A 24,863-nucleotide genomic window follows, 5' to 3' on the forward strand; every position below is an offset into this window, starting at 1 on the left:
ACTTCCTAAGAGTCTCAGGGGAAACCCAGGCGCTTTCTCATCCTCTCAATTATTAATATTTAGATTTATACCTCCTCCTCAACCCATCCCGCCGCCTTCAAATACAACGAAATATTAAAATCGAAATCCCTCCCCACCGACGCAAAGCAGCGTTCCGCCCTTAAAGTTCTGGAACGCGTGAAACAATAATGAAGAAAAGATTGCCTCTGAGCAAGTGTAGAGTGTGGAACCGCACCGTTCCTACACATCTGGCGCTTGAAGGGGCTGGGTTTTCAGGTAAGGGGGTGTGGCTTGAGCTCTGGCTCCTCTTTAAAAAAACAAACAAACGTCCTGAGTGGAACCCAGGAGTCCTGCTGGTTGCCCACCGCCTTTTCTTCTCTCTCTCTCTCTCTCTCTTTCTCTCTCTTTCTCTCTTTCAAGATCCCAGGAGTCCGATTTTCCAGCCTGGCACGCCTCTTCTAGCCAATGGCAGGCTGCGGCCTGTACGGGTGGTCAGCCGAAGCTCGTCGATCCCTGCCGTGTCCCTAAGCCGGGTAGCCAAGCGGGCGCAACGCAGCCTGGAGGGGGGAGAGGCAAAGGAGGCCCCAGCAGCGGGTGAGTGGGTGGCCGTAGCCGGCCGGTGCCTTTGTTGTGACCTCCCCTTTCCTCCCCCTCTGAACCTCTCCTTCCTCCCCCGTCGTCCTACTGTCTCTTTCTGACTTCCTTTCTTGCCTCTCTAGTCCTGCTGCACTCTCCCTCTTTTTCCTTCCCCTGGCTTTTCTCCCGGGAGCCCTATTCATCTTTTCTGCTTCCCTCTCTTTCAGTGGTTCACTCTCCTGTTCTGTTCTTCCAAATTTCCCTTTTCTACGCCCATTCGTTTTCCCGTCTCCTTCCTGCATCCTTTTGTGCCCCCTCCCCCCTCCCCCCCCCGTTGTTCTTTCACCTTATTCTTTCCTCCCTGCGTCCTGTTCTCTTCCATGCTCTGCCCTTTCTCCTTTTTCTTGGAATCCACAAGAGCTGCTGCCAGTCAGTGTATATAGGCAATACTAGATGGGACCAGTGGGTCTGACTCAGTCAGTATATAAGGCTGCCTCCTGTGTTCTTTTGTTTACCATCTCTTCCCAAAGCCACATTCTCTTATAAGGAGACAGTAATAGAGCCAGTGGAGTAAGGAAGGTGAAGAGAAAAGAAAAACAAGTCACAGTCCTCTTCCCAGTTTCCATATTCCCTGTATGAGTGATGGGAAGAGGAAGTAAAGTGGAAACACTAGGATAGTTCTTGGACAAGAACCAGCAAAACAGAAATGAGGGGGGTCAGGCGATGGGTAGGCAAGATGTATTCATAATGGTGTAGGACTGTCGTTGAAGGAGGTTGTCAATAGGGGCAGAGGGAAAGGACCAAAAGATGGGGCAAAAAGGGAATGAACTGGGTGGGAGACAGTGCCAGATTGTTTGTTTTGTCATCAGTGTGTATGATACTTTACAGTAGGGGTGGGAAACCTCCAGCCTGTGGGCCAATTTTGGCCTATCAGGGGGTCCAAGTTAGCCCACGAGGGCAGTTCCCCCAAACCATGCCCTGTCCATGAGCTGATATCAGTGACATCAGCAGGGGTCAGGGGTCAATCCTGCTGGGTGCTTTGCCAGCATGTTCCATGTAGGGAATGCACTGGTGAAGCAGACCCTTGCAGGCAGCAGGATTGAACCCTCATGAAGCAATAACAAGACAGGTCCCTGTCCCTAGGAGCTTAGAGTCTAAAATTTGACATGGGGAGGTAATGGAGGGAAGGGGGAGATATTTCAGGGGGAAACGCCGATGAGCAAAGTCAGAAGAGTTGAGCCCTGGCACAGTGGAGTGGGGTGCATGTACAGCTACATTTTGTTTTGAGCCAGTGCCTTCCAGAAGTTGGATTTTGTTTTCACTGTGGTTTGATATGTGGCATAATAAAGTTGAGAGTGCCTTTTCGCATGGTACATGCTAAGGTTTCAATCCTGTGCATGCTTATTTGGGAGTAAGGCTCATCTTCTGAGCAAAACATAGGTTCGATTAGTCAAATTGATGGAGTGCATTCTATCAATGGCTACTAATCATGATGACTGAATATTACCTCTAGTAGTGGAGGCAGTATGTCTCTGAATACCATTTGCTGGGGAGGGAACATGAGCAAGACATAGTATTGTGCTCATGGATGTGCTTGTCAGCTTCCCATCAGTATCTGGCTTGCTACTGTGGGAACAGGATACTGAAATAGATAGATAGGCCTTTGGTCTGATCCTGCAAGGCTCTTCTTAAGTTGTTATGGAAGGGGTAGCCAATGTGGAGCCCTCCAAATGTGGTTGGACTACAGCTCCAGTCAGGCCCAGCTAGCATGGCAAAGGCCAGGGACAGTGGGAGTTCTAATACAACAATATCTGGAGGGCACCATGTTGGCTACCCCTGTCTTATGAGGTTCAGCTGCCCAGCACCTTTCTCTAGTCACTGAGTACACTCAATAACCACAGCCTGCCACCCCAGCATTGGGATTAGGGAGCCAGTGAGAAGGTGTACTGGATGCATGTTATATTATCATTTGCACACTTACATGCAAAGCAGTATACAGTTGCTGTTGTGTTTGCCCTCACAATTTTCTTATGCGGATACCCACACAACTATTCCCGTTTTACAGCTGATCTTCAAACATTGATGGATCCATGGTAGCTGCCTATCCTTGCTGGTTGCTGGAGCTGGATGTGGGGAGCTGAGGTTGAATGTGGTTTGACCAAGCCCTGGATAGTGAGCATGCGACAGAGGTGGGACTTGTCTCTGAATATATCTGCTGGTCCTTGATTACTATGTATTTCAGTGGACCAATTTCCAGTGTGGGGTAGTAGTTAGGTGTTGGACTACGACCTGGGAGACCAGGGTTCAAATCCCCACACAGCCATGAAGCGCAGTGGGTGACCTTAGGCCAGTCATTGCCTCTCAGACTCATGAAAACTCTATTCATAGGGTCGCCATAAGTCGGACTTGACTTGAAGGCAATACACACAATTTTCAGATCCTCCACGCTTACTTAGTCAGACACATCCTCACCACCTTTTCACTACATGACTTTCCATATTTTTATTACTGTTGTGATATTTGAATTTGTCAGCTGCCATAAGATTACTTTGAAAATGCTAAGGTTTTTTTTAAAGGATTTTGTTTTAAAAAGCACTTATTGACAGTTTAAGAAGCCCCAATCCAAACGGACTAGTCAGTAGCAATTAGCCCAAAGGCCAAGGTGCTGGTTTTTGTTCCAAGGCGTACTTGAAGGAACAGACTCCATTAAATACGAAGTTGCTTTGTATAGGTATAAATAATTATCAAAAATGAAAATAATCAAAAGACAGCTGAGTGTGGCAAATATACCCATTTTGCACCCATTTTGATCACATTTGATCACACCTGATGAGGTACGCCTGGCGCCAACATTATTATCTTTTCGGTGCCAGGTCAAAACTCTCCTCCCAGGCATTTTAGTATGTGTTAAAAATTGTTTTTTAACTTTTTTAAGAATTTAAAAATTTTAAAGTTGTTTTTAAATTGTCTAAATATGTGGTTTATTGTATTTGATGTATGACCATTGTGAACCGCCCAGAGAGCTTTGGCTATGGGGCGGTATATAAATTTAATAAAATAAAATAAAATAAAATAAAATAAATAAATAAATAATAGGAACAGATCTGGAGAAGCTGATGGAGGAAAAAGAAGAGGGTGATCTGTACAGGGTGGTTTACAACAGATGCTATTGGAGGTCGCTGATTCATAGGGTCGCCATAAGTAGAAATCGACTTGAAGGCACATAACACACACACAATATAAAGAATAGGGAAGAACCCCATAAAAGAAAAGGGAGCAAAAGCTAGGATGAGAAACCCAGGTTCCTGGCTCCCCTTAAAGGGCCAGCTTCATGGGGATTGAGAAACTCCGCCTTCTCCCCTCTGTTTCCCAGTGTGCACTGCAGGGAGCAGGGGAAGAGAAAGGAAGGAAAGTCCTAAAGTGGGGGAGGAGCCAAGGGAGAAAAGTGAGTATAAATGAGAGAATTCAGGTTTCGGAGATGAAAGGGAATTTTAATGTAAAGAGGGGGGAGGGGGGGAGGAGAGGAGAGGGGGTTAAGCAGCTGTGGAAAAGGAAATGTTGGTTAAAGTAGTTGCTGGCTAAGGGGCTGGTATTGGGGAAGTCTCAGGGTATTGGTTGGAAAACAGCGTCTGTAAAGGGTCTTTCTTTGGGGATGCTTATGTCTGTTCCCATCACAGAGACTTGTCAAAAATAATTTCTGCCCCCACCATCCTGCAGCCTTCTTCCCATTCTTAAAGATTTGATTAACTGGATCTGTGTGGCTAGTAGGCGGTACTATAGTGTTTACATGGCTGCAGAACTTTGGAGGAAGCTGTTTTATTTTGCTTTTTATGGAACTGTGATGGATTGGCTTCCCGTTAAGGCTGATTTTTTTAGGCATCTAATTTTCTGGTGCCTTTTAACATTGGCATTAATTGCTCCCTTATCATATTTAATTAAAGACCAGCTGGTTTCCAGCACTATTTGAATAAAGCTGGATTTTCAGTCTGGCTGATCAGTATAGCATGTTTGCTGTATCTATATTTTGTTGGATTTATTGTTTGCCCAAGATTTAACTCCTGGGGTGTCTGCAAATTATTGTACTTTGAAATACTTAACAGTCTCCTAGAAGGTTTGCAATTTAAAAGACTTGGGTGAATGTGAGGGAATACATGTGTAGTAGCAGAAGGTAAATGAGGAATGGGGGCCTTTAGCAAATAGAATTTGTGTTGTAAATACATGACATGACTGAACTGGAGTCCAATTGAACAGTTCTAGAACCTATACAGTGGAAATAAACAAACACCCAAAATGTTGAAACTGAGCTATAGATGTATTTCCAGTATTCAGGCTGTGAATGCTGTAGTATATGTATTCAAAACAGCACCAGCCATGGCTCTAGAGCAGGGTGTCCCAAAGTGGTTGATACTGACCTCCTAGAGTCAATGGAATTGTGCAGGGGGTGAATAAAGACCTAGGGGTCAGAAAGGGTCTCAGAGTGAGACATAGGTTTATGAGATTTATTGTGAAAAAAAGTAATTTGGGGCTATGAGCCTCAGTAATAAGGGGGATGGGTATGTACAGAGTGTACTTCCCTTGCCAATGAAGAGCCTGTGTATTTAATAAGATGGTTCCTCAATGTGAAAATCTTCCTTATTTCTTACATTTTATGATTTCTAGTAAAGGTGATTGATGATCAATTAACATTGATTAATAAATGTAGATTATATATTGATATATCTTGACTTTATTTCGCTGACTTCCTAAGAATTTGGGTTGGGGTCAATGGCAACTTTATAAGCTCATTATGACCTCAGGAGTTTGGGAAACCCTGGGCTAGAGGGAGGTGTTGACAGGCTTAGGGGAAACCCAAGGCTTGCAAAAGTACAAAAAAACCTAAAGCAGGAACACACAAACAGCCCAATGAAGCCTGAACATATTCAGTGGCCACAGAACGCTGTCTTGAACGTTTGGGGCAGGAAAGTAGTGAAGAATTGATGGGGAGGGGAATGGGATGGCTGGAATACTGAACAGCAATATTCCATGCTACATTTTGTGGCAGCTTCCACTTACGTTTTTCTAGTCTCAAACCAGATCTAATCCTGGCTTCATACTGTTGCTTAATAAACAGGGAATTAAATAAGTTTGACAGTTGGGATGTATGGGAAAATGTGGTTTAAATAAGCCACAATATCAGCTCTAAATGTGGGAGCACGAGAGGAGAGAAGGGCATGCAGCTCATTCTTGGGCTGACAGACAGTGGCTCCAGCCTGATAAGTTACTTCTGAACCAAGCCAAAAAGGTCATTAACTTGCTAGATGCATTATCTAGACGGGAGGCTGTGTTGATCCGTATTAGTAAAACAGTCCTGTGTCTCAAATCGGTGAACTGCGTGCTACTCAATGCTTTTCCATGCTTCCCTCCCATTCCCTGCACCTAGAAAGTTTTAGAAGGCTAGGGTAGAACTCTTCTCCCTGACATAACGGCTTGCTATATGTACGGGGGGAATCTTCGCATGTGAACTCCTACCTAAAGTTTAAATTGAAACAGCCCAGACACGGTATCATCACGGAGATAAGTGAGTCTTTCAAAATTAGTACCCTTTCTTTCCCTCCATATTCTCTTCCTGCTTTCTTCCACTCATTTCCTCATTGTGGTGCTATTTCTCCTGTGCCCTGTTCTCCTAATTTCATTTTTTCCCCTTTTGACCCATATTCTTCCTTTACTCTTAGGTTCTAGCTGTTCTGAGAGACGAAGCTGATCCCTAGAGATAGAAGACTTCTTCTAGACTGCACCAGTCATGCCCCCCAACAAGGATGCCCCTGGCTGCCTCAGCTCGCCTCCAGGTTTGATCTGCTTACCACCCATCTCTGAGGACCTCCAGCTGGTGTGGACACAGGCGGCACAAACTAGCGATCTTGACGGCAACCAGCATCTGCTCCAAACTTTCAGCTACTTCCCATATCCCAGCCTTTCTGATCTGGCTTTGCTCTGCCTGCGTCATGGCCTGCACATGGAGAAAGTCAAGGCCTGGTTCATGGCACAACGGCTACGCTGTGGCATCAGCTGGAGTGCTGAGGAAATTGAGGAGACTCGGGCTCGCCTCATTTACCATCAGGACCAGCTTCACTTTAGCTGTCTGCTTGCTGGGAATGATGGTGACCCCTGGCACCAAACTTGTAAGAATCAGGAATACCACCAACCGGTGCCTACCTCTGTGCACCACTCCAGTAAATATTCTCAGAACCAGCAATCTTCTGTAACTTCCTTAAGCCACTGCACCACAGCCCAAGGAGTGAGGGAACTTGGGAAAATTTGGGAATTTCATGTCTTGTCCCACCATAGCAAAGCTCAGGAGAACTGTGAACCTTCAGGAACCTCTGTGCATCTTCACAATACCAAAGAAACCCTTACTAGTGCTTACCTGCCCACCACAACAACCAGCCTGGATCACAGGCTCCAGAACTCTCACACTGTGGCCTGGGGTCTCACCAAAGCATCCGTGCAGCCAACTGAACGCATCACATCTGCAGTGAATGGTGGCCATCACCCAGTGATTCTTCCAGCGGGCTCTCCCATCAAAGCTACTCCATCCTCCTCGACAACTACAGCCAGCGTTGAGCCGTGCAGCCTTCAGAATTATCAGTACCCTGTGGGTGACCAGCAGCAGGCTTCAGGTTACCTCTCGGATGTTCTTCGCAAACCTAGGCGAAAAACAAAGGAACAATTGGATATGTTAAAGTCCTTCTTCCTTCGTTGTCAATGGGCCAGGAGGGAGGATTATCATCAGCTGGAGAAGATCACTGGGTTACCACGAGCGGAGATCATCCAGTGGTTTGGAGACACTCGCTATGCCCTCAAACATGGTCAACTTAAATGGTTTAGGGACAATGCAGGACAGAGTCCAGAGACCATCTCCTCAGTACCTTCTCATCCACTCCATGCCAGGCATCCAGATACAAGCCCATTGGAGCGGTATCGGGCAGCCCATTTGCAGCTGCAGGAGAATGACTTGCCAGCACTCTGTCATGAGTCTGGTATGGAGGCTCACCAGGTGCTGAAGTGGTTCCATTCACGGTCACTGGAACCATGTGAGGTAGAAGTATGTTTGGGGGATGAGGATGAGGTAGATGAAGAGGTGGCAGCAGCTATGATAAAAGTGGAAGATGAAGACTATGAAGAAGATGAGGATGATGATAATGATGACGATGATGATGAAGACTGGACTGCCTAGGGCTCTTGTGTGGATGCTAGATGGATGTTAGAGATTCTGGGATGGGTTTGGGGGAGGGATTGAGACACAACTGGCAAATACATTGAGAGTGAGGTTCTATTCCATCAAATTCTTGTCCATGTCGATGGCTCCAAATACCAAATTTGGCCTCCTTTTTTGTTCTATTATATTTTTCCTTTTCCTTTGAGCTTTAGAATTTAAGTAAAAATAATTGTACTATGCAATGATTATGTCCTTATCATAGAGTTTAAAGGGTGTAGGAAAGGGGGCTTCCCAATTCCCTTACAAGTTCTAGAATTCATAGAACAAGGCAATTCAGTAGTACATTGGATCTGGAATAGTCTCTCTTATCTAGCTTTCAAACTTCATCCTTTTCATTATGCTCATAGATTCCAGATTGGTTTCTTCCTGTTGTATCTTTACTCCTTGGTGTTCTTCAGTGATAAAGCTGATACCTTCCCTCATTTTAGAGACCTAGAACACAGATGTAGCGAGGGATACCTAGTGTAAAAAAACACTCAGTTCTGTTTAGTGTCACTACTTCCAACTAATTCTTTGACTCCTACTTCTACTTTCCCCCTCATTAGCACAGTGACATGGTTTTGTATTCAGGTAACTTGCTTCTTTCCTGATTTTTCCAGATCTTCACTTATGGAGAAATGTCATTTTCAAATTCCGTTCAGATAACATTGGACTTCTGGTTACTCTCCCATATATCAGTCATATTTCATTCTGCTAGATGAAGCAGCAGCCCAGGGAACACAATGAAAAAAAATGTTTTGGCTTTACAAATTAAGGCCCCTTTATTGACAGAACATATCAGAGAAATGGAAGCGATACTAAACTCTTCTAGGCTTTTAGCTCTAATTCATTCCTCCTTGGCTCTCCTTCTGTTGGTTGTTGCTTATGGACTTTTCTTTTCTTTTCTTTTTTTTAATTGTGACCGTCCCAAATTGACAGATATGAATGTTTGATTTTTGGCAGGTGCCAAACCAGGGTGGTGATTAAGGAGCTGTCTGTGGATCTTTTGTGTCCTAATTTTGTCATTTGTCTTCCCTTTTCATTCCCTTCTTGCATTTTAATTGCCTCTTATTCTTTGTACAGCTTCTAACTTTTCTTTAGTTCTTGATTATCTTCCTCCTTAGGTCTATGTCATTACATTTTTCCTGGGCTCCCCTCCACTAGTGCCTTGATCATATACTTATCATATTGCAGCCCGTTTCTTTCTTCAGTGACTATATATCCATTCTGTACTAGCTGATGCCATGAACTGAAATCCACCACTTTCCATGCAACTTACTTGGAGATGAGGTAGAACATAGGGACCATTTCCTTTATGGAAGAAATGGAGGAAGCATTGCTGTTTGTATGGCATTTCTGTTCCATTCACCAAGCCCAGACATTCACTGAAACATGAACCTGTTTGTTGTCACTCTTCCCCCACCCAAAAAAAAATTTATAGGGGAGCATAAGCTACTGTAAACTCTCAGAAATGGCCCTTGAACATTTCTAAGGGATTATGGTGAAGGTGGATTCTGGGATTTATGGTGGTATAAGTAGGCAGAAATGTACAAATGGATATTAATATTCTGCACTTAAAAAGCTATTTATTAAATCACTGTTGCAAACATTTTTATACAGTATCTACAGAAAACAACCCCCTACCCTCCCACAGCAAGAAAAAATAAAAACAGTGGAATAAGGTAGTCAACTCCATACAGAGAGAAAGAGACAAGGGGGGAAAGAACAAGTCACGCAGACTGTATAAATCTGTGTGATACAGCACCAAGGCCACAACTTGTTCAAAATGTATTGAAGGAGATAATAAAACAGACTAAGGTATGGACTTACTTAAAGTAGCCATAGTCTTGTCTAATAAAAAATGATAGCTTCCTTTTCTATCTTTCCAAGGAATGCCTGTGATGTCCTCAGCCTGGAAAGCGATCTTGGTTACATAAACAAAGTAGTTCTATATTCTATGCAATTGGGATCAAAAAGATGAATCTCTGAACTTTTCCACTGAGTTGCCAGTGGCTAAAATGCAGCTGAAAACTTTAAAAATACTTGCTTTCCTTTCAACAAAGGAATCTGATCACAATCCTGGCAAGATTATTTTCGGATCTGTGAGCTGTTTAATGTGTTGTAATGGACTCTGTTAGAAAGTACCACAGCCCAGTAATACCAAGTCTTGAAACAACCCTGCCAATATATCTGATTACTTTTCCTCCAGCAAAGGACCCTGCAAAGATTTATTATACCACTTAAGTCAGATTGCATATTACATCTCCTAAAACGATGTGTTATGTAAGAGAGAAGGAGAAGGAATATGCTTTTAGTGGATGGCTTTTCACTCATACCCCCCAAATTAGCAGTTTATGCAGGTCAGGAAAGACTATCTTACCCTTGATGAAGTTGGTGAGCGCAGAGTTGCTTTTGCCCTTCCTATTATTGGTGGTGTGCTTGGCTGATGGATGGGTGACTGTGAGAAAATAAAATGAGCTAGTTGCATAGAACAAGAATTCACACTTCAGTTACAAATGCTGCTTACCACTCTGTTACGTTCAACAAAACTCTTTTCTATTAGTGGTAAGTAATACATTTCAGCCTGTATCTACATTTAATAGCCACTGGCTGAGGGAGCAGTCTATATCCTGTGCTGGGGAAGGACCTGACTTGGCTTGGCAGAAGGGGGGGGAAAGGTTTTTTGGGTGGGGTGACAGTACACTTGATACTGCAAATCCCAAAAGTTCAAAACATTGTACTAGGGCCCCTAAAAACAATATTTGCAAAACTGAGCTTTAAAAGAATTAGATTTCACAAAATAATATACTCTGACATTCATCATCATCATCATTCTTATCATCATTGTCTTGTCTCTGTGACAAACCACCATTTTCTTCGTATTATTTTCTTCATGTTCTCTGCAAGCATGTTGAGGGCTAGATGCTTTTTTAAAAAACTAGCTTAATTGATGTTAGTAACCATTATTTCCTGCCTTGTGTTGCAAATCTTTTGACAAAAGAAGTGGCCATACCTCTAGACACGTATGGATTATACTATGGTCTTTTAAATGTCTCATGTGCTCTTTTGTTCCCCTAACCCAGGGGTCCACAACCTTTTTTGGCCCTGGGGCACACTTGAAAATCTAAGAGATGTCATGGGCACAACATCCATTTCACATTTAAAAATCATGCAATGTTTAGAACCCCTTACCTCCTGTTCATAGGATCGCCATAAGTCAGAATCAACTTGAAGGCAGTACATTTACATTTTTACCTCAAAAACCAGTCAAAGCATCTACACGCACACCCTCAAGCATAGGCCAAACAGCAGGCAACACGAACACCAACAAACAACTAAATGAAAAGAAACTGAATGAGGCAGGTCAGTTTGGCAGGCACCAAAGGGGGTGCCATGGTGCCCACAAGAACCACATTATGGCAGGGGGCACAGCCCTAGTTCTTGATAGGAGGATGACAAAAACCCCAAGTGTATCCCACTTAGCTACAATGAATGGATGGTGTAGAATGAGGGTGAATCTCAGCTGAGAAAACAGAAATAAAAGCAATTGTTCAAAAAACTCCTAAAAAATACCTTTGCCCAGTCCATACTCATATCACAAACTGCTTCTCACCTAGATAGGATGCAGCCTCTCAACATTACAACTAGCACAGGGACTCCTGTCTGGTCTGTGGATCAAAAAATTAGGGAACTGAACAGCGGAGGGTGTATGGTGGGAATCTAGGTGCAGAATGATGTTTGTTATCCCAACCTTTAGGCTACACTGTCTGTAAGTAATCCTTACTAGAGTGGACTATAATGTGGACTGGTAGCAATGTTGAGTACAGAAACAAAGGAGGGATGGAATATGGAATAAAAGAGGTCTGCTAGCAGCCAGGGTACTGTTCTCACCAGTGAAGATATTAAGGCTAAAGCATGGTGTTTCTTGTTGCTGCCAGTGTTGTTAGCCCTCTGATTTTGCCTCACCATAGAGGGCTGTAGACTGAAGGCATTTATCCTGAGGGTGTGAGAAGTGGAGGGAGGAGCCCTGAAAGAAATGATGGAGAGGAGATTGATGGTGAGAAGTGCAAATTATAGTGACAGGCAATACAAGCGCCATGGCTATTTCATGGCCATGTGATGATAGTATCCTGGAGGGAACATCATCCCCCACTTTGAAATTCACCTGTAGAATACACTTTGAGTGGAAGCTGGAGAAGGAGTAGCTGCTGTAAAACAGAACAAAGTATTATTAAGCCTGAAACAAATGTTGAAGAGTGCAGAAAAGTGATGGGAGAAACATGTGGGTATCTGGGAAGAGTAATGTAGATCTCTTTGTGTCCATTTGAGAAAGAGGACAATTCCCCATATTGGATACTGAGTAAGCTCTGTGCCTTTTGACTACAGAAGGGATATTATGTTGCAGGGGCCTCTGTATCTGAAACCCTGGGAAAGGAATCAGAAGCTTGCATTCTGCTATTCCTAGTCTTCTGTTGCCACCTTGTGGTCTCTTGTAGTCTTTGTAGCATATCTAAGGAGGTTGAGTTCGTAAGGACGTGACAAGAGCCCTGCTAGATCAAGCCAAAGCCCCATCTAGTCTAGCACCCTAAACTCACAGTGGCCACCCAGATGCCTATGGGAAGCCTGAAAGTGGGACATTAGCACAACAGCACTCTCCCTATACTTGTGATTTCCAGCACCTGGTGTTCAGAGACATACCACCTCTGATGCTGGAGGTACTATGCAACTGTTAAAGCTAGCAGCCATTGATAGCCTTAGCCTCCCTGATTTCATCTAAAATACATTTTTAAGTCATCCATGTTGGCAACCATTAGTACTACTGATGGTAGAAAATTCCAGAGTTTAATTCCATGCTGTCCTATCAACATTTAGATTAATTGGAACACACCCATGGGTTTTAGTATCCTATGAGAGGGAGAAAAACTCTTTATGTACTTTCTCTACACCATGCATAATTTTACACATCTTTATTGTGTTCCAATTTACCTTTTGTCTAGACTAAAACCCCAAATGTTGTAACCTTTCCTCATAAGGAAGTTGCTCCAGCCCCTTGACTATCTTCATTACCCTTTTCTGAACCTTTTCCACCTCCAGAGTTACCTTTTTAAGGTGTAGCCAGAACTGCACATAGTATTCCAAAGTACAGTTGCACCATAGATTTGTATAATGGTATAAGAGATTGGTAGTTTTATTTTCAATCCCTTTCCTAAAGATTCCCCCATAAAATTCGTGTTTTTCACTACTGCTGAACCCTGGGTTGATATTTTAATCAGTCTATCCACTATGAGCCCAAGGTCTCTTCTGGTCAGTCACTTACTGCCACTTCAGACTTCATTAGCATAAATGTGAAGTTACGATAATTTGCCCCAATGTGCATCACTTTATACTTGCTTGCGGTGAGTTGCAGTTACCATTTTAATGCCCATTTAACCTAGTTTGGAGCCATCCTTCTGGAGCTCCTCACAATCTCTTTTTTGTTTTTGTTTTTGTTTTTTACTATCCTGTACAATTTGGTATAATCAGCAAACATGGACATCTTACTGCTCACCCCTAACTCCCGGTCATTTTTGCACAAGTGAAAAAGCACAGATACCAACAGTGATTTTAGGGGACTAGTATTGTGAAAATATATCTCTGTCATGCAAATTGTTTATTTATTCCTACACTCTGCTTCCTGTTCTTTAACCAGTCACTGATCCATAAGATCTTATCCCATGACTGTTAAGTTAGCTCAGGAGTTTTTGATGAGGAACTTTAACAAAAACTTTTAAAACTCTAAGTATACAATATATTTATTGACACACTGAAAGAACTGTAGAAGGTTAGTGAGCCAGGAATTACTCATGCAGAAAACATGCTGGGTTTTCTTCAGCAAAATTTGTTCTTTTATATGTTTGGTAATTCTTGGTAATTCTTTCTATCAGTTTTCCCAGGACTGATGTTGAGCTAATTGACCTGTAATTTCCTGGATCCTCCCTGGATCTTTTTAAAAATGGTGTTACATTGGCCACTTTCCAGTCCTCAGATAGGCTGATCTTTGGGACAAGTTACATATTTTTGTTAAAAGATCAGCAGTTTCACATTTGAGTTCTTTAAGAATTACTGAGTGGATGCCATCTAGACCTGGTGATTTCTTTGTTTTTATTCTGTCAATTAGGCCTAGAAGTTTGTATTTTGTAACCACGAATTCTCTCAGTTCTTCAGACTCCCTTCCTAAGAAAGTTAGTTCAGGCACAGGGATCTGTTGTACATCTTGTGCAATGAAAAAAGGTAAAGGTGTCCCAGCACTTGTAGTGCGAGTCGTTTCCGACTCTTAGGGTGACATCTTGCGACATTTACTCGGCAGACCATATATATGGGGTGGGATTGCCAGTTCCTTCCCCGGCCTTTCTTTACCCCCCAGCATATGCCGGGTACTCATTTTACCGACTACCGATGGATGGAAGGCTGAGTGGACCTCGACCCCTTTTACCGGAGATTCGACTTCCTCCTTCCGTTGGAATCGAACTCCTGCCATGAGCAGAGCTTCAGCTGCGTTACCGCCGCTTACCACTCTGTGCCGCGGAGGGTCTTTGTGCAATGAAGACAGATGCAAAAAAAAACCACATTCAGCTTCTCTGCAGTCTCCTATTCTTCCTTATCATACCTTTGATTCTCTTGTCATCCAAGGATCTAACTGCCTCCCTAGCTGGTTTCCTGCTTCTAATGTGTGTAAATAATTTTTTAGCATTAGTCTTAATGATTTTGGAGATGTACTCCTTTAATTCCTTTTTTATACTCCTTATTGCCTACTTGAATTTATTTTGCCAAATTTGACGTTCCTCTGCCTTTTGCCTGCAGTTATGCCTTGCAATTAGTAAAGTCAGCTAGGGTCATCCTGGTGGATCCCATTATATACTGGGTAAAAGTGAGAGAGATCTCATATTTATTATTATTTATTAAAGTTCTCAAATTGGTTTACATGGTGAAATAGGGCAACAATTAAAATATTAGAAACATCTAAATCTTACATTACAGATTAATCTGGACTCATTCTTAATGTGTCCTGTAGACCTTATCAGACAGATGATATTAGCAGCTCCTGGGGACTCTGTGGAAGAGGCTGTTGGAGGTGTAGAGGAAATAAATATATCAAAGTCCCCTCCCCATCCATCTTGTTGTTGTTCCCTCGGTGAGCCCTGGGAATATATTAATTACAGAGCACCTGGATAACACAAAACATTAGTGTGCAAGGAGGGCAAGGGCTTCTCTTCTCCTTGGGCAGATGGTATCAGGGGCTCCTGGCTCTCAGAACTTCTTATGACACTTTGAGTTTATAAGGAAAAACAACATATCCATTCTATATTTTCCTTTTCTAGAGAAGTGATGTAACAAAAGCAATTAGGAGCTATAATGCAAGGTCTGAGATGGTGATATCAATGAGATTAAATGGGAAACCTATTAACATAACCATCATCCAAGTCTATACTCCAACGGCAAACACTGAAGAAGAGGAATTTGAGATATTTTATGCAAAAGTACAGGAAGAAATTAATCACACATTAAAGCAAGATGTTGTCATGATCATAGGGGCTGGAATGCAAAAGCAGGGAACAGAGAAAAACTAGAAATTGTGGGGAAATGGGGCTTAGGAGATAGAAATGAAGAAATGGAGATAGAAATGAAAACTTATTAAATTCTGTGAAACCAATAATTTGTTTCTTGCAAACACATTTTTTGATCAACCAAAAAGATGACTGAACAAGTGGACATCACCAAATGGTCAATATAGGAATCAAATTGATTATGTAATTGTTAACAGAAGATGGAGAAGTTCCATACTTTCTGCAAAAACCAGGAGCAGACTGGTACAGATCATGAACTGGTCATATTAAAAATCAGAGTAAAGCTAAAGAAGAACAAAGCAATCATAATACAAAAATACAATAACATCCCAGAAGAATATAAAAATCAAATAAGGAACAGATTTGAGGCTTTAAACCTAGCTGATAGAGAACCAGAAAAACTATGGATTGAAGTCAGAGGCATTATCAGGGAAGAATGCAGAAAAACAATACCTCTAGTTAAAAAGAGAGAAAGACCTCAATGGATGACTGATGAAACTCTTAAAATGGTTAAAGAGAGAAGGAAAGCAAAAGAAGATAGAAACACGGTCAGAACCCTAAATGCAACAATACAGTGACTAGTACAGAGAACTATTACAATGGTTATTGTATAGAAGACAACAAAAAGGGTAGAACAAGAGCCCTATTCCAAAAGATTAGAGAAATTAAAGGGAAATTTAAACCAAGAGTAGGGATGTTGAATAATCAACAGGGGAACACACTGACTGACCGAGATAAAATAAAAGGAAGATGGAAGCAATACACTGAAGAATTATATAAAAGAGACGCAAGAATGACAGATGATGAAGAACCACACATTTTAGGTGAAAGTCCTCTTAAACGACTTGGAATAAATAAATCACCAGGAACAGATGGAATACCAGTAGAATTGCTACAAGTTACTGAGACTGAATCTGTCCAAATTTTGACAAAAAGTTGTCAACAAACATGGAAAACTAAACAATGGCCCACAGACTGGAAGTGTTCAATATACATCCCAATTCCAAAGAAAGGGGATCCCAGGGAATGCAGTAATTATCAAACTATTGCCTTAATATCCCATGCAATTAAAGTAATGGTCAAGATTCTACAACAAGGGCTCTTACCATATATGGAGCGAGAAATGCCAGATTTCCAAGCTGGATTTAGAAAAGGAAGAGGTACCAGAGGTCATATCGCAAACATACGTTGAATAATGGAACGGACTAAGGAATTTCAGAAGAAAATCACCCTATGCTTTATAGATTACAGCAAAGCCTTTGATTCTGTAGATCATGAAAAACTATGGAATGATTTAAAAGAAATACTCTGGACAAGAGGCTACTGTAAGGACAGAGTATGGAGAAAGTGATGGTTCCCAGTCGGAAAGGGTGTGAGACAGGGGTGTATTTTATCACCCTATTTGTTTAATCTATATCCAGATCATACGGAAAGCGGGATTGGACCAACATGAAGGAGGTGTGAACATTGGAGGGAGAAATATCAATAATTTAAGATGTGCAGATGATACCATACTACTAGCAGAAACCAGTAATGATTTGAAACGAATGCTGTTGAAAATTAAAGAGGAAAGCACAAAAGCAGGACTACAGCTGAACGTGAAGAAGACTAAAGTAATGACAACAGAAGATTTATGTAACTTTAAAGTTAACGAGGACATTGAACTTGTCAAGGATTATCAATACCTTGGCACAGTCATTAACCAAAATGGAGACCATAGTCAAGAAATCAGAAGAAGGCTAGGACTGGGGAAGGTAGCTACAAGAGAACTAGAAAAGGCCCTCAAATGCAAAGATGTATCACTGAACACTAAAGTCAGGATCATTCAGACCATGGTTTTCCTGATCTCTATATATGGATGTGAAAGTTGGACAGTGAAAAAAGCAGATAAGAGAAAAACCAACTCATTTGAAATGTGGTGGTGGAGGAGGGCTTTGGACATACCATGGACTGCGAAAAAGACAAATAATTGAGTGTTAGAACAAATTAAACCAGAACTATCACTAGAAGCTAAAATGATGAAACTGAGGTTATTATACTTTGGACACATAATGGGAAGACATGATTCACTAGAAAAGACAATAATGCTGGGGAAAACAGCAGGGAGTAAAAAGAGGAAGACCAAACGAGATGGATTGATTCCATCAAGGAAGCCACAGACCTGAGCTTGCAAGTTCTGAACAGGGTGGTTTATAACAGATGCTATTGAAGGTTGCTGATTCATAGGGTTGCCATAAGTTGTAATCGACTTGAAGGCACATAACAACAACAATAGGAAAAGGAGAGCAGTGGTGGGGACTGACTTGCCAGTTTGATAGGTGGCTGGCTCTGGAAGAGATGGAGTCCATGAAAGATGAGTGACTATGGAGAACAGAGGCATAAAAAGTCCAGGAGTCATCGGTGGAAAGGTTAGTTAGGCAAGCAGACAGATAATAATGCACGGCCTCTATTAAGAAGTTTAAACATAGAATTCAAATGTTGATGTTAGGGTAATGGACAGAGGAGGGGTTATAGCTAGACGTGTACTGTGGTAATGGTTAGAACTTTGCTTTACTGAAAGTGGAAAAAATAAACAGAAGTTCCTCTGGAATTCTGAGCAAGCTTCTGCATTCTTTGGTATTGTGTTTACAACAATGTGTTACATCTATAACCAAGAATAAGAATTTCCTGATGCACCTATCTGACCACCTCACTGGAGTGCTGGAAAATAGGTTGTGGTGTAACTGCAAAGTATGAAATAGCAGGTTACTGTGTGCAGAGAGTAGTAGTCTACTGTGCTACAGAAATATATGTTGGTCGGAGTCATAAGGAAGCTCCTACAGGTGACAGAAGGTAGTAAATACTCCTTTCCTCAAGGGCTAAAAAGACTTGTGCAAACCTTTACCCTGATTTTACAGATAAATACTTGAGTATATGTTTGTACTTGTTTTTTCCTCTCAGGAAAACACATGTAATGTACATGTGCAAATGCATTTTAAAGTCAGGTACACATGCATTTATTGCTATGTGTTCATGGTCAGAACATGTGCACTCACATGCTCATCCACAAAAAGATACACTGTGATGTGAACTGTTGCTCAGGGGCTTTGATGCATGCCTATAGGGGCCCATCTTTCTACCTATCTGTTTATGATGGGGGTATGATGGTAACTGGCCTTGGGGTGCTGTTTCTGCAGCAAATTAAAATGAATTTTGTTCAGCCAGGGACAAAACCACATGACCATACCCCAGATTTTTGCTGAACCCAGCTTCCTTGTTCTGGCACAAAGAGACCTTCCTACTGCCTACATTGCATGTGCTGCATCTCCTGATTAATATCCCAAAAGGGCAGAACAGGTATACTGACCTGTTACCCTGGTGGTGTCTTGGAAAAGCCTGTTGAGAGAAAAGGGAGGATTTGCGGGACCTGTAAGCGCATTAAAAAATGAAGCAATTATTATTATTATTATTTAAATTTATATCCCACACTTTCTCCTAAAGGGAGCTGAGGACAGCCAACAGATGATAAAGCTCTAAAAACATCTCTTTCCCCCTCCAACTGCATAGGGAGCAGAACTCATTCCTTCCAGCAGATGGTGTCAGAACTTAATATCAGAATTGGTTTCCAGCAAGCAGCTCCTACCTTCAAGCTGAGATACTTTTTCTTCAGTTCCCTGTTCTCCTTCCGTATTGTTTCCAACTCCCTAAGGGGGGGGGGGAGAGAAATGTAAGTTAGGCAGTTTGACTAATCATTTGCCACTGAATATTCCTCCAGTTCCAGTTTTGACCCTTTAGGGGACCATTTTGGTGGAGAGGAGAGATGGGATGTCTGTCACTGGGGGTCATATAAACCAGTAGTTCCACTTCATATTAATATGTTCTAATGTCTGGTAATTGAAATTAGAAGGCAACAAGAGTATGAAGTCTTTTTTTGTTAACAACAACAACAAAAAGAGTACACATACTTATCCCCAAACTGTTGCTTTATGTTAATAACATTTTCAGGAGAGCCCACTCCACCCCTTACCAAGATTCCTTTGTCCATCAAAAATAAAAGAGCCTCTTACAAATTAAATTCAAGAATATTTCGTATGTCTTCATTGGTACATCTTTCCTTTTTTGGAGTGGGGAGGAACAGTGCAAAAGTTAGGGATAGCCTCTTGATTATTATTACTACACTGTTCCTTGATAGGTAACGCATGTGGTTCTTCCCCTTGCCCTCACCTAATTTTATTCTCACAACAACTCTGAAGTAGGTAGGCTAAGAAATAGTGACTGGCCCAAAATCACCTACTGAGCCTTGTGACATAGGGATTTGAACTTGGGTCTCCTAGTCCTAGTTCAACACTACCCTGGATGGCTGTACTAAACCCTCCAGACATGACAGTTTGCCTTTGTTCATGTGAACACAACTTGCATTTCTCACTTTTCCTGGATTGTTAATTTCTGGTGAGCTTTCTGAAGAGCTCCTTTGGCTCTTGAAGTGCTGTGTTTGTAGAAAGAAGCCAGCAGCTCCACCTGGCCCTCCTGCAACATCCACACCTAGAAAGAAAACCAAAGGGAATGGAATAAGAGGACTGAAAGATATGCGTTCTCATGGTAAGATTTGCTTTCAGAGATCAGAAATGGAATGTGGGTCCTTTCAGCTCTAGGGAGCATACTATGCAGAAGCAGCATAGCTTCATGTTAGAGCATTTCCCTGGCATATAGATGGTCACAGGCAATGAAGACTGGTTCATTAGGGGAAATAGGGCACTGCCCTACTACTATCAGTCTGTACCCAGCTAACCCCCCTTGCCTATCTCCTTACTTACAACAACCAGTCCAGGGGATGGCACTGACTGTCAGCTTCCTCCTCTCAGTTTTGCCCTTGTAGAACTCAGCAGGGGGAGGATGGGGATAAAATCAGAATACGTTGGCTCTATTTGTCATTGTCTCATGGTCCACTTATGGTTGGCCTCTCTGCTTTCTGCCCCACCAGTCCCAATGGGCACCAGTCACCACTGGTTGCAGCTTCAATTCCTACCAATCAGAGCAGACAAGATTGGGCTAAATGGACAAATGATCTGACTTAGTGTAAGGCAGTTTTGCATGTTCTCTCTTTTAATATGCCTTCAGTCATAGGAGTGAACTTGGGACACATACATTATATTGAGCGATTCAGAGTTTGTGTTAATGCTTTTTAACTGGGGGAAATTAAAAAGCAACCTCTGGGTTTGCTAGAGGAAGCCTCTAGAAAGGAAAAATTACAGAAAAAGGCTAACATCTGTATAGCCTTTGCTTGCTAACATCATGGGGTATATAAGAGATAAGTACAGTAGTGAATTTCTACTTGTAACTACTGCGATTTATAGTGCAATATAAACAGTAATATAAACAGTAACAACTTGGGGATAAAACATGTTTCAAAATGTTGCAGAAATGTAACAACTTCATAGACGTCTGTAGCAGTGGGTATGCAAAGCTGTGTGGGCAGGGTGGGGCAAGATCAGAAATTGAGAGCTACCTGATATTAATCTACTTGAAATACATTTTACTGGGTACAGAGCCTTCTTCATTGTGGCACCCTGTTTTTGGAATTCCAACCCATGGGGGGCTTTTCTGGCATCTACACTGCTATCTTTTCAGAAGCAGATGAAAACCTTTTTATTATCATAGGCATTTTTAATCTTTTCAGTGTTAAAATACTCTCAATGCTGCTGTTTTATCATTGTTTTGTTTAATTTTATTGTTAATTGTTTTTATGTTTGTATACCACCCTAGGAATGTTTTTGTTGAGGGTGTGATATAATATTTTTAAAAATAAATACCTTAACTATTGTCAATTTCGTCTGCAGTAGTAGCCACCAAAGAGAGGCTCCTGAGAATCCCCTTCCCAGCCATGCTTCTTTCTTTCGATCCTCTTAATACAAAAAAGCATCATAAAGGAGACTCTGAACAACTGCCACCCCAACACCTACAGCTAGCTTTAAACACATATAAATGGGAAGCAGCCTCTTGCCATCTCTAGCAATTTCCTGGGCTGCCATAGAGTGACTTGCGTTATTCAGAATGGCATATAGCGCTACAATAGCTGGTATAGCACAGTGGGGAGGAGAGTCTGGCTGGGAGTCCAAAGTCTGTGAGTTCAAATCCCCGCTCGTGTCTCCTGGGCATCAAGGGCCAGCTAAAGACCACCCCCACAGGGAGTGGCTCGGTTACGTGCCCTGCCACCTGTGCAGCTGTGGGCAAGCTGCATAGTCCCAAGGAGCCCAGTTGCCCCTCAGCTGGCAGTTGCGGAAAAGGAAGGGGCTGGCTTGTGCAGCTGTGGCAAGCTGAGTAGGCCCTAGCCAGCTGGGGAGGACTAGCCTCAGAGGGAGGCGATGGTAAACCCCCTCTGAATACCGCTTACCATGAAATCCCTATTCATAGGGTCACCATAAGTCAGGATTGACTTGAAGGCAGTCCCATAGCGCTGCAGCTTGTTGGACATGGGCTGAGTAGTTCTGCTCATTCTCCTGGTTGTGACCTGTAATTTTAAGAACAGTTGCAGACTTTTCCCCACTCCACCAGAGGTTTGTATAGTGAGAAAACTGATAACTGTGATTACTAAATGGACATAATAGGAAGCTTGGTTCCTGTGGAAAGAAGCACACCACCTCTCTACCTCTAAAGGACCCTGCCCCCCCCCCCCGCTCAGTGCCAAGACTATCTTGCTCAGGGGAAGGAGGTTGGGACAGTGATTACCAAGGTTTGTGAGATATACATGATATGGCAAGCCTGGCAGATTTTAATTATCAGGTGCTGCTGATTCTGCTGAAATTCTCTTTGATTATTAACTAGCTTGTGCACATATTTATCTGGCTCATTTATCTAGATTTGTTATCGTAATTAATTAGCAATGTTGGCAGTGAGGACCACCATTATTATTAACCCTTCCCCAGATTGGTTATTAACTTGCCCTATAACTGACCTTGGATTTATCCCCACCCCCATAGCCCCAAGTCATTAGAAATGGGGGGAAATGTAACTTCATTTCAAAGGAAATGGCTGGTTTGTTAAGCTGGGGAATTGTTACTACGGCTGCTTCCAGACTGTTGGGGGAATGGGATTCAGTTGCATACTGGCAAATTCAGGTTGTGTAATTAAAGTATGTGGTGTTCATGCACAACAAACCCACTTTTAAAAAACCAGACTTTTTGTGGAAGGGAAAATGATGGGAAAATGCACTGAAAATTGTGAGATAATTGCTTAATATGATGTTCTGTGTAACCTGGCAAACAGAATGAATGCTCAGTAAAAAGTGAACTTCATATATCCTCCCTGCAAACTTTGTACAAACAGATTAGGATAAATGCTCAATAAACAGGTTGTCTGGAAATTATTTTGGTCTCTTTTTTCTTGGGTGGAATGGACACTTCCCAAGGACCCCTTAAGCATATGTCTGAATACCTCTTCAACATATTCTATTCTCCCTGTCTTTAAGCTATCCTGCTTTTTCTCAAAGACTCAAAATCTCACAAATTCACTCTATGTTTCTTGGCTGCTGGGTCTTCCTTCCTTGTGTTGCCCCTCATTTTGACTGCCACTGGCATTTTAGGATCCAAGACCCACGAGACAATGCCCATGGATTATCTGGTTTGTCATTCTTACCTGAGAGATATGGGAGATACAGTTGACAACAGTTTCAACAGGGCTTTTAAAAAAAACTTTTTTCTTCTTCTTTCATCTTTGTGTCAAAAAGACAAGATAAGGATCAGCCTCTTTATTATCTCCCAAAAGAGGCTAAACAAACTTGAGAGATTCTAGGTTTAATCAGTTGGTGATGTATTTAAGAGACTGAGACTCAAAATCCCCTTTACTAATTGGATGTCCTTAGCCAATCGCTGACTTAGTATGAGCATAATGCTAAACCAAACCATGAATGCACCAGCATGCGGGTGTTTATAGCAAAACTCATGGCTGCTTTACTCCTTCCTCGGTCCTTTTGCTGCTAAGACAACCTTTGGCTTGCTCTAGATGTACCATGAGTTGTAGCTGAGGTTTGTTCATGGCATACTGCTTGTGATTTGCCCAGAGAAGGAAACAAACAATGAGCCTGGGTTCAAATGTCACACTAAGCCAAACTAGGTAGCACAGCAACAGGCGGACTGGGGGAGAAGTTGCTATTTTTGCTCTGAGTACCTGCATACACCACACTGGAATAAATAATCACCCACCACCTAGTGTGAGAATCTGGCTTGAAATTACTCTGCAAATTAAAACTGCTTTATAAATTATCATTGCATCTCCTGAAGTACTCTTACAGACAGGTGTCCTATTCAGAACAGAAGCCTTTCTCAGTCCAGTTCCCCAACCAATCCCCGTATTAACAACTTCATGATTTTACGTTAGAAGTGTGCTTTTAAAATTGTAACATAGGAGAGGTTTATGCTTGTATCTCCTTATGCGAAAGACTTGTGCAGTGTTTTCTTTGTGACAGTACTCACTGATACAGAGTAATGTCACCTCTTTCCCCCCCTTTTTTTGCTGCCCATGTCAAACATTTTGTACTGACACCCACAGCACTTTTACAAAGATATGAGTACAGGCACCTCTTCTTCAAAAAAAAGAAAAGAAAAAAAAGCGCGCTGGCCTTGTATATGCTGAACTGCTCCCAGGTTGTCAGAAGGATCTTTATTCTTTGGGTCCCAGGCATGGAAGCCATTGATCATGGGCTTATCTCTGCCCCCCGCCCCATAGCCATTGTTTGAGGGCCAGGCTGCATTTTTTTAATATAAGGAACACTTTTAACATCATCACTCTCTCAAAGAGGAAAAGCTGACAGCCCTGGATCTCTCTAATGGTGAAGGTATATTGAGGTTGCAACATTTTTCATAATTCTGCCCATTATTTCTTTTCCTGCTTTATAAAAATAAAGTTCATAGATTAGCTCAAATTGTTGTGGTAGTAATAAAACATCTGTGTTTCAAAGAACCCAGAAAGAAAGGAGGATAAGATTCTGTCTTAGGGAAACGACAACTTACATTATTATTGAAAAACAAATCTCTGAAGCTTGTTGGGGTTAAATTGAAATCCCCAGTGCTTGTAAAACTATAGTTCACTTGTCCTATCTAAACCAGCTTGGGCTTTATGGGAAATAGAACCAAAGTGGCCTTTATTTGACTTTTGATATAAAATGTCGGTTTATTTCCTGGTGACCTGACCCATACCTACATTCCAGTGGCTCGCATAATAAAAGCCGGTTTAAGCTGGAAACTTCCCTACTATGTATCTCTTGTATCACATCCATGCCTATGACCTTGTTTATTGCTATAAAGGTGCCTTACATAGAAATGTTATAAGCTGTTCCGCTGCCCCTCAGATCTTGACATGTGAAACCCTTTGATATGCAAGCGTAGTAATTTTCATGTCTGTCTCCTACCGATGGGGCGCCCGGTTGCAGCCGGCCACCCCTTTACTCTTCCCTTCTTCTGTAGTTGCATAGTGCT

The 24,863-nt window shown here is 42.1% G+C and overlaps 2 protein-coding genes across 4 annotated transcripts; one reads left to right on the top strand and one right to left on the bottom strand.

Moving 5' to 3' along the window:
* Positions 1-297: 297 nt before the first annotated feature.
* On the top strand, positions 298-22,735 carry HOMEZ (homeobox and leucine zipper encoding). Of its 3 annotated transcripts, XM_061588755.1 has the most exons (3): positions 298-594; positions 2,642-2,765; positions 6,288-22,735. In XM_061588755.1, the coding sequence occupies exon 3, from the start codon at positions 6,356-6,358 to the stop codon at positions 7,787-7,789; it is 1,434 nt and encodes a 477-aa protein (XP_061444739.1). In that variant the 5' UTR covers positions 298-594; positions 2,642-2,765; positions 6,288-6,355; the 3' UTR covers positions 7,790-22,735. The 3 variants fall into 3 exon arrangements, with proteins under 3 accessions (XP_061444739.1, XP_061444738.1, XP_061444740.1); XM_061588754.1 differs by lacking the exon at positions 2,642-2,765; XM_061588756.1 differs by lacking the exons at positions 298-594; positions 2,642-2,765 and adding an exon at positions 3,964-4,021.
* Positions 11,754-23,424, bottom strand: RNF212B (ring finger protein 212B). Its single transcript, XM_061590337.1, has 5 exons — positions 23,398-23,424; positions 23,026-23,094; positions 19,820-19,935; positions 19,037-19,097; positions 11,754-11,837 (listed from the first exon to the last, which is right to left on the bottom strand). The coding sequence occupies exons 1-5, from the start codon at positions 23,422-23,424 to the stop codon at positions 11,754-11,756; spliced, it is 357 nt and encodes a 118-aa protein (XP_061446321.1).
* Positions 23,425-24,863: the final 1,439 nt, after the last annotated feature.

This window comes from Rhineura floridana, chromosome 11 (assembly GCF_030035675.1).
Source record: "Rhineura floridana isolate rRhiFlo1 chromosome 11, rRhiFlo1.hap2, whole genome shotgun sequence".
Classification (NCBI taxonomy): domain Eukaryota; kingdom Metazoa; phylum Chordata; class Lepidosauria; order Squamata; family Rhineuridae; genus Rhineura; species Rhineura floridana.